The 10556-nt window shown below is 41.9% G+C and overlaps 1 protein-coding gene across 1 annotated transcript; it reads right to left on the bottom strand.

The window, feature by feature from the left end:
- Nucleotides 1-4462: 4462 nt before the first annotated feature.
- LOC115143721 (MICOS complex subunit MIC10-like) lies at nt 4463-9829 on the bottom strand. Its single transcript, XM_029684195.2, has 4 exons — nt 9719-9829; nt 5062-5109; nt 4834-4943; nt 4463-4707 (listed from the first exon to the last, which is right to left on the bottom strand). The coding sequence occupies exons 1-4, from the start codon at nt 9777-9779 to the stop codon at nt 4699-4701; spliced, it is 228 nt and encodes a 75-aa protein (XP_029540055.1). The 5' UTR covers nt 9780-9829; the 3' UTR covers nt 4463-4698.
- Between the last annotated feature and the right edge of the window lie 727 nt (nt 9830-10556).

Genomic DNA, 10556 nt, shown 5'->3' with positions numbered 1-10556 from the left:
ACATCCAGAAAATCACATTGTATGATTTTTAAGAAATTAATTAGCATTTTATTGCATGACATAAGTATTTGATACATCAGAAAAGCAGAACTTAATATTTGTTACAGAAACCTTTGTTTGCAATTACAGAGATCACACGTTTCCTGTAGTTCTTGACCAGGTTTGCACACACTGCAGCAGGGATTTTGGCCCACTCCTCCATACAGACCTTCTCCAGATCCTTCAGGTTTTGGGGCTGTCACTGGGCAATACGGACTTTCAGCTCCTCCAAAGATTTTCTATTGGGTTCAGGTCTGGAGACTGGCAAGGCCACTCCAGGACCTTGAGATGCTTCTTACGGAGCCACTCCTTAGTTGCCCTGACTGTGTGTTTCGGGTCGTTGTCAGACCCAGCCATGAGCCATCTTCAATGCTCTTACTGAGTGAAGGAGGTTGTTGGCCAAGATCTCGCGATACATGGCCCCATCCATCCTCCCCTCAATACGGTGCAGTCGTCCTGTCCCCTTTGCAATAAAGCTATCCCCAAAGAATGATGTTTCCACCTCCATGCTTCACGGTTGGGATGGTGTTCTTGGGGTTGTACTCATCCTTCTTCCTCCAAACACAGCGAGTGGAGTTTAGACCAAAAAGCCCTATTTTTGTCTCATCACACCCCATGACCTCTCCCATTCCTCCTCTGGATCATTCAGATGGTCATTGGCAAACTTCAGACGGGCCTGGACATGCGCTGGCTTGAGCAGGGGGACCTTGCGTGCGCTGCAGGATTTTAATCCATGACGGCGTAGTGTGTTACTAATGGTTTTCTTTGAGACTGTGGTCCCAGCTCTATTCAGGTCATATTGACCAGGTCCTGCCGTGTAGTTCTGGGCTGATCCCTCACCTTCCTCATGATCATTGATGCCCCACTTGCATGGAGCCCCAGACCGAGGGTGATTGACCGTCATCTTGAACTTCTTCCATTGTCTAATAATTGCGCCAACAGTTGTTGCCTTCTCACCAAGCTGCTTGCCTATTGTCCTGTAGCCCATCCCAGCCTTGTGCAGGTCTACAATTTTATCCCCGATGTCCTTAAACAGCTCTTTGGTCTTGGCCATTGTGGAGAGGTTGGAGTCTGTTTGATTGAGTGTGTGGACAGGTGTCTTTTATACAGGTAACGAGTTCAAATAGGTGCAGTTAATACAGGTAATGAGTGGAAAACAGGAGGGCTTCTTAAAGAAAAACGAACAGGTCTGTGAGAGCCGGAATTCTTACTGGTTGGTAGGTGATCAAATACTTTTGTCATGCAATAAAATGCTAATTAATTACTTAAAAATCATACAATGTGATTTTCTGGATTTTTCTTTTAGATTCCGTCTCTCACAGTTGAAGTGTACCTATGATAAAAATGACAGACCTCCACATGCTTTGTAAGTAGGAAAACCTGCAAAATCGGCAGTGTATCAAATACTTGTTCTCCCCACTGTCTGTTGAACAAAAATATGAACCAAACGCCACCGGCCAAGTGCATGCATGCATGCATGCATACATACATACATGCATACATGTACACAGTCAAAAGTTTGGACACACCTACTCATTCAAGGGTTTTTATTTATTTTTACTATCTTCTACATTGTAGAATATTAGTGAAGACATCAAAACTATGAAATATCATATATGGAATTATGTAGTAACCAAAAAAGTGTTAAAATATATTTTGATTTGTTTATGTTAGATTCTTCAAAGTAGCCACCCCTTGCCTTAATGACAGCTTTGCACACTCTTGGCATTCTCTCAACCAGCTTCATGAGGTAGTCAGCTGGAAAGCATTTCAATTAACTGGTGTGCCTTGTTAAAAGTTCATTTGTGGAATTTCTTTCCTTCTTAATACATTTGAGCCAATCAATTGTTTTGTGACAAGGTAGGGGTGGTATATAGAAGATAACCCTAATTGGTAAAATAACAAGCCCATATTATGGCAAAAACAGCTCAAATAAGCAAAGAGAAATGACAGTCATCCTTTATTTAAGACATGGTCAATCAATCCGGAAATTTCAAGAACTTTGAAAGTTTCAAAGTGCAGTCGCAAAAACCACCAAGCGCTATGAAGAAACTGGCTCTCATGAGGACCACCACAGGAAAGGAAGTCCCAGAGTTACCTCTGCTGCAGAGGATAAGTTCATTAGAGTTACCAGGCTCAGAAATTGCAGTCCAAATACATGCTTCACAGAGTTCAAGTAACAGACACATCTCAACATCAACTGTTCAGAGACTGTGTGAATCAGGCCTTCGTGGTCGAATTGCTGCAAAAAAAACACTACCAAAGGACACCAATAATAAGAAGAGACTTGCTTGGGCCAAGAAACATGAGCAATGATGATATTGCAACACGAGCAATAGACAGACCGGTGGAGATCTGTCATTTGGTCTGATGAGTCCAAATGAGAATTTTGGTTCCAACCGACAAGTCTTTGTGAGATGCAGAGTAGGTGAACAGATGATCTCTGCATGTGTGGTTCCCACCGTGAAGCATGGATGAGGTGGTGTGATGGTGCTTTGCTGGTGACACTATCTGTGATGTATTTAAAATTCAAGGCACACTTAACCAGCATGGCTACCACAGCATTCTGCAGTGATACGCCATCCCATCTGGTTTGCGCTTAGTGGGACTATCATTTGTTTTCAACAGGACAATGGCCTCCACAATGGCACCTGTTTGAACTTGTTATCAGTATAAAAGACACCTGTCCACAACCTCAAACAGTCACACTCCAAACTCTACTATGGCCAAGACCAAAGAGCTGTCAAAGGACACCAGAAACAAAATTGTAGACCTGCACCAGGCTGGGAAGACTGAATCTGCAATAGGTAATAGGTAAGCAGCTTGGTTTGAAGAAATCAACTATGGGAGCAATTATTAGGAAATGGAAGCCATACAAGACCACTGATAATCTCCCTCACAAGAACAGTGAGCAAAAATCCCAGAACCACACGGGGGGACCTAGTGAATGACCTGCAGAGAGCTGGGACCAAAGTAACAAAGCCTACCATCAGCAAGGGCATTGAAGATGAAACGTGGCTGGGTCTTTCAGCATGACAATGATCCCAAACACACCGCCCGGGCAACGAAGGAGTGGCTTCGTAAGAGGCATTTCAAGGTCCTGGAGTGGCCTAGCCAGTCTCCAGATCTCAACCCCATAGAAAATATTTGGAGGGAGTTGAAAGTCCATGTTGCCCAGCAACAGCCCCAAAACATCACTGCTCTAGAGGAGATCTGCATGGAGGAATGGGACAAAATACCAGCAACAGTGTGTGAAAACCTTGTGAAAACTTACAGAAAACGTTTGACCTCTGTCATTGCCAACAAAGGGTATATAATAAAGTATTGAGATAAACTTTTGTTATTGACCAAATACTTATACACTGTACACACACACACACACCACTGTTGAAGAATGTACTGCATCTACTATGGAGAGAGATACATGTGAATGTAATTTTGAAATGTATTCTATGTTGTAAATAAGTGTTTGAGATTGTATATGTGGGGCTTTTCATATCTGGATGAGTGCTGTAAGAAATGTGTATAGTTTAAGCCTATGAGTGAGCATGTGAGTTTCAGTACATATGCGTATGAACATGTGTTTAAATATCTGCCTTGAAGTGAAAGTGTGAATGTGTGTTCAGACGTGCACGGAGCGGAACTCACCTGTTAGTAATAAGGGCTGAGCTTCAGTCCAGAACTGGCATTCCAGAACATTCCACAAATTCTGCTGCACCAGGGGGCTGGACAAACACAGTCCCAAAACATACTCCCAGACACAATCAGTACTGCCAATGAACACACAGACAGAGAATTGCTCACAAAAGACACACAAGCTAACATGATCCTTTCTCCGTGCACCACCTACACAATCACTGCCAACACTTCCAACATACAAGCACAAACACAGGTACTCTGCCATTGTCCTGCTCCTAAACACTCCCAGATGAAGACAGTCTTCATGGTGTAGCTGTACCTGGAACAAAGTAGTGCAATCCTTCTTACCAGCGCAACATGTAACATGCCCTACAGTTCCTCTGCTTAAATGATTCATCTTAGTGATAGGTAGCAATATACAGTGTCGTATTGGTAGATGGTAGTAATACACAGCAGATAGTTTCCCCCACACTTTGCATTTACCACCTGAGCCCATCTTTACCTGTAGTATACAGCCCTCTCACTAAACATTTATCTAACCTCTCTCTGTACATTTAGGAATATCTTTGTTCCACACCCTCCCTCTCCATCATCCAGATTTTATCCATGGCTTCATATTCTTTAGCTCTCATTTTTCCCTGCTCCCCTTCTTTCCTTGAGGGCTGCAGCAGGACAGCAGGAGTTTAACTCTCCTACTCGTTCACACACAAAATACTGTCATTCTTCTTTTCCCTCCTGCTCTCTAACACACAAAGCTTGCCAAACTCATTTAAAAATAGACATGTTCTTTGTTAGCATTCAAACTTTATTCACACAGATACAAGACAGAAGTAGATCAGGAATAATATTCTGTCAAATGATTCATTACTTATATACACACACAAATACACGACTGCCCTGTGAGACTCACACAGTAATTACATTGGGTGGCAGAGAGACAAGCAGCAAAATAAAATAAAAACAAGCAGAAAAATAAAGAGGACGAGACAACTTCTACATCAGCCAACTCTCATCAGTCTTCTACGGTTCCTGAAAGAGATTAAATAGAACAGTCATTTTATTATGTGCAATTATTGTTGAGGGAAAAAAAGATGGAATACTGTGTTTCAACCTTAATGGCAACGACCTTGGTCATGACGTGTGTGATTTTCTCACCTTTACCCTGTGACCATGGAGCTGGTAAGGTGACCTGAAGTCCTGCTGGCAGTTGGAGTAGCCCATGCCCAGCCCCACACCTGAACCAAATGCCACCGGCCAAGTGCGCCCTAGAGATGAGACAGACAATTCACTTATATGAAACAAACCATAACTCCCACAAAGATCAACACATGGACAGCGTTATTATTACAATTACTGTTCTCTGCTGTCTGAGGCAATACTCACGTTTGAAGAAGAGGACTGAGAACACAATCCCCACGCCAAGGCCGGTCGCTAGAGAGAGACAGCGAGAGAGAGAAAGAAAGAAAAGAAAGAAAGGGGGTGAAAGGAGGTGCATAAACCTCTCCACAGAGGAATAGAAACAAAAAAACAAGTCTGCAGCACACCCTATGATTAAGTATTGGGGTAATGCACACATACACACAGGTACGGAATTCCCTGGTGTGCTTGGAAGTTAGTCTGCTCTAATGAGGTGAGGTGAGGGGCAACATGACCGCTGACCCCAGAGCTGGTAAACAGCACCTGTCAGCCAGACATAGTTCATTAGAGAGAGAAGCAGAGGGGGAATATGAAGAAAAGCATGCGAAAGTAAACTTAAGACAAAAAAATAAAAATAATGAGCAAACGAGAGCAAAATAAATGTAATTGAGTGAGAGAGATGTCAAGGGGTAGGAGGAGCTAGTGCTGTAAAGGAAAGACACAAAGGGGGAGGAGAGATGAGAGGCGGGGATAAGTGAGATAGAGGGCTAGCAGTGTGATCTAGAGATCTGTGATGTTTAAGTTAGGGAGAATGAGAGTCCAGTCAGGTCAAGCAGAGGGTCCAGGTGAGGTGATCTTCATGGCAGGGAGATGGACAGACAAGACACAAATAAGACACAATGATAGAGTGTAAGTGTGGACCCGAGGGGGCATTTGAGGAGATAGAATGTGTTTGTGAGCTTAGCTTCACCTCGCTGTGTGCAGCGCCCCACCCAGCTCCAAGGGCAAGCCAGCGCAGAAATAAATAAAAACAACAGTTTGGGCCCCTCCACTTCTTAATTGGATTCAGAGAGCTATGCAGCATGACCGATACGCAGCTGCCAAAGCACTCAGACACTGCTCCCTCCGTCTCAATTACACAACTTACAAATGTCAAACAAGACCACAAAAACAAAGGGACAACATCCGAGACATGTTTATTGCTGCTGATAGACAGACACATCATGCTCATCTACAACCTCTTCCTGCCCCCCCCACCCCACACTTTCCAGTCTGAACTTTTAAAAAATAAAATAAAATAAAGAGATCCAATGCAGCAGTTTTTTTAACCCACAATATCAAATCAGTTCTGGGTAACAATTAAGTACATTACTGTGATTGTTGCTTGAACTGTCTGGGGAGGGGGAAACTGGAAATGAGTGGTTATTGGCAGAGAGGTTTGGAACGTTCTTATTGGTCTATTAAACTACTTTACCGCCTGGTGATGTCACCAGGCTGGCAAAAACTCTATCCAACCAAAACAGGGTTTGAAATTTTCAAACAGCTCTTACACTAAAAAGGGAACTATTATCTTCACAATTTCACAGTATTAGTCCAAAAGTGTGGAAATATATATATTTTTTAAAAACTTACAAAAAAATAAACTTTTGACAGCAATTGGCCTTTTAGATTTACAGACAACTTCTGTCTCTTTAGCCCCACTCTCTCTCTCATTTCCTTTCCATGTCTCCTCCTCCCTCTCCCTCTCCCTCTGATTGTTGCCGAAAAGCAGTGGAGCTGGCCAAATATGAGGCCAGATCTGCAACAGATTTACTATTATGAACCTCTATACAACCACAGCTTGACTCCCTCTGTTCCTCTGATATCTTTACCTTTCCTTCCTCCTCCCCCTTTCTCTCTTGACTGTGTATCCATCATTCTTCTCTTCTGTTGTTCCCCTCTTACTGTGCAGCAGCTTTCCTGTCTGTCCTGATAGGCTGGCTATTACAGGCTCCCTGCTGGGGGCAACGTGATTTCACAACCTTTGGCCTCTTTACACCGTAAGTGTAGATTATTGTAAACCCAGCTGTTGTCAACCCACATACCTTTTCGGGGAATACAGTAAATCTAAAAACAAGGAAAATATTACGTTTGGCAGTCCTCATGGCTAGTTGCTCCAAAGCTAGCAAACATTCCAAAATCAAATACCTCTGTAAGAAATGATCATCAAATCTCTTTAAGCAAAACTACTTACATAGACAATTTCCCCAAATATTTGTAAGGGTGCAGGAATATCATTGGTTCCAGATCAGAATGTTGTGTGTCATGTTCTTAGACAATATTCCTTTATTATGGATATTAGACACCACCTTCACACTGCATTGTTGACATTGTGTGATCACCTTTATGTTGTCTCAGAGATCAATTGGTAAAAACTCTGATTTACCAATGCAATGGCACTTATAAATGTAGATCCTTCAAACACCTCCAAACAGGGATACAGATCCCAATCAAAGGTGTTATCACATGCTCCACTAAGGCAGTTATTTATCTTATAACTTGTCCTTGCGGTAAAAATTACGTGGGTAAAACAAAGGGCAAATTAAAAGTACGAATCTCAGAGCATATTAGCACCATTAGGTGCAAAAACTCAACCCACTTTTTGGAAGCGAACCACTCGATTTCGTCCCTACATTATATCGGCATCAAACATGTCACCCTCCCTAGGAGAGGATGTGAACTCAACAATTTATTGTTAAATGAGAAGCTGCCTGGATCTTTAATTTAAAGACCCGTGCTCCCTTCGGTCTCAACGTAGACTTTGATCTGAAGACATTCTTGTGATTTTGCTATTGAAAATGTTTGTAGGCCTGTGTACCCAAATTGTATCTATGATCATATGCTATCCATTCATGTTTTTGGTATGTTATTTTTATATAACAAAGCCTCCTTCACTCACGCCGCCAAACTTACCCTAGTAAAACTTACTATCCTATCCGCGACTTCGGCGATGTCATCTACAAAATAGCTTCCAATACTCTACTATGCAAACTGGATGCAGTCTATCACAGTGCCATCCGTTTTGTTACCAAAGCCCCTTACACCACCCACCACTGCGACCTGTATGCCCTAGCCACACATTCATCGCCACACCCACTGGCTCCAGGTCATCCACAAGTCTATGCTAGGTAAAGCTCTGCCTTATCTCAGCTCACTGGTCACAATAACACCCACCCGTAGCACGCACTCCAGCAGGTATATCTCACTGGTCAACCCCAAAGCCAACACCTCCTTTGGCCACCTTTCCTTCCAGTTCTCTGCTGCCAGTGACTGGAACAAATTGCAAAAATCTCTGAAGCTGGAGACTTATATTTCCCTCACTAACTTTAAACATCAGCTATCTGAGCAGCTAACCGATCGCTGCAGCTGTACATAGTCCATCTGTAAATAGCCCACCCAATCTACCTACCTCATCCCCATATTGTTTTCATTAACTTTTCTGCTCTTTTGCACACCAGTATCTCTACTTGCACATCATCATCTGCTCATCTATCACTCCAGTGTTAATCTGCTAAATTGTAAATACTTCGCTACTATGGCCTATTTATTGCCTACCTCCTCACGCCATTTGCACACACTGTATATAGACTTTCTTTTTTTCTATTGTGTTATTGACTGTATGCTTGTTTATTCCATGTGTAACGCTGTTGTTGTTTGTGTCGCACTGCTTTGCTTTAGCTAGGCCAGGTTGCAGTTATAAATGAGAACTTGTTCTGAACTAACTTACTTGGTTAAATAAAGGTGAAATAAATTTAAAAAAATCTGAGAATTAACCAATGATATCAGGCCACACCCAGCCATGATTACAGACACGTGTGTGTCCTTTGACACTATATAAAACAAGTGACCCTGTACCCTGATGAAGACAGCTCGTCTGTCAAAACTTTGGTAATTAGGTTATTAAATTATTGCATCTGAGGTCCTAGAATGTGGGAATCTCCTTTACATTTTTCAAGTGTTCTACTCCGCTAGCCAGCACCTCACCTAAATTGGTGTGCATTTATTTTGCCTCTTGATCACCTTATCAAGCCCATTTAAATATATTTATATGATGTGTAATGTATGCTTCCTTAACTTACTTTTAATGGAAATTGTTACAACACTTTACAGAAACGTCAGCAAAGACAGTTTTGCCCAGTTGCACTATACTGTCTTTCCCTAATCTACTTAATCATAAAGCTACTTTACTATTACAGTTGCTGGATCGTGGAGGTGATGAAACACTTTTAAACATGTGTTGATAGAACATTTTAAATCATGCATGTTTCAAGTTAATGTCACGTGCAGAAATTCTAAACCTAACAAATGTCACTGATGCTTTATGTAGTTATGTCATGTCACAATGTGTAATGCAGTCCTATGCTTTGAGTATGCATTTCATGTGCATCGTTACGGGATAGTTTATTGGTGCAGTTAATCATATTACCCTAGAGGACTGTCATGCCAGTTTCAGTATTTCTTTGATTTTATATCAATGCAATGTAAGCAACATTTTACAGCATGTTATAGGACTAGTTACTGTCACTGAAAAGTTAACTCAAACCCGTAACTGACGGCGTGAAGAGCACAATGTGTTTCCTGGACTGGTCGCAGAATAATTCAAACATATAGGACATGAGCAGCGCACATGTTTTGGTCCGTTTCTTCGACACAATTGCCTGAAATATAATTACAACAAACCATACCAAAAATAGGGGAAAAAAACCCTATGTTAATGGACCTCATCGGGTAAGTTATGGCCCACACTACACGTAGACAGGTGGCCTTGCTAAGCTCATGCACCTGGTCCCCGGCTTACACTGCGCATTTTTAGGTTGTACTCTTGTTTGAATCAATTTCTTAGTAAATGCATATCAATATTTACCTATCTTCACAGCGCTATCAGCTAAGCATCGGTCCCACTTCTGTCCGTGTTCATTTGCCATGTTTTCAGCTTCTGACTCCTCACATCTTCATAAATCGCGAGATTGAGGTCATGTGATCACCTACGTCAACAATGTTGCAGATATGTGTTTTACATGGATGCATGTGATGACAAGATTTGCTCTATATGACTATTTAATTTCTGCAACATTTCGACAACATTGCAATGTTAGAAACTGTAGTGAAGTAGGTTGTGCCACTGAAATAAATATGAAATGCAATGTATGACATTGTCACACATCCACAATGTAAATCACTGCTTTCACATACTGATTTGCATCAGCTTGGATGAAGCATTCAGAAATTAAATCATCCAAATGGCTATTATTACAGTTTTTTTTGTATTAGCTAAGTCTCAAACCATGATCATTAGGATATCCAGCGGTCAATGGTCATGTATCACTCCATTGCATAAGTTGTTGGTTGTGTATGCTTGCAATGAAATCAGTAAAGCAAACAAGCAGAATCTTTACCTGCAACCTTTGCTTAATCAGTGGACACAAACATGTGGATAAGTGCAATAGGTGAACAAAAAGCATCTATTTGCAGCAGATATCAGTTCCATATGTAGGTCTACCGCAAAAAAAATCCCCTTATCAATCATGGGCAGAAGAGGTGCCAGTGGGTTAGAGAGATGCACTATGCAGGCCTCTCCAACTCTGTTCCTGGAGAGCTATCCCCCTGTTGGTTTTTGCTCCAACCTCAGTTCTAACTAACCTGATTCAGTTTATCAACCAACTAATTATTAGAATCAGGTGCGCTATATTGGGGTTGGCGCG

This window comes from Oncorhynchus nerka, linkage group LG15, assembly GCF_034236695.1.
Source record: "Oncorhynchus nerka isolate Pitt River linkage group LG15, Oner_Uvic_2.0, whole genome shotgun sequence".
Classification (NCBI taxonomy): domain Eukaryota; kingdom Metazoa; phylum Chordata; class Actinopteri; order Salmoniformes; family Salmonidae; genus Oncorhynchus; species Oncorhynchus nerka.
This window is presented reverse-complemented; position numbering and strand designations above follow the sequence as displayed.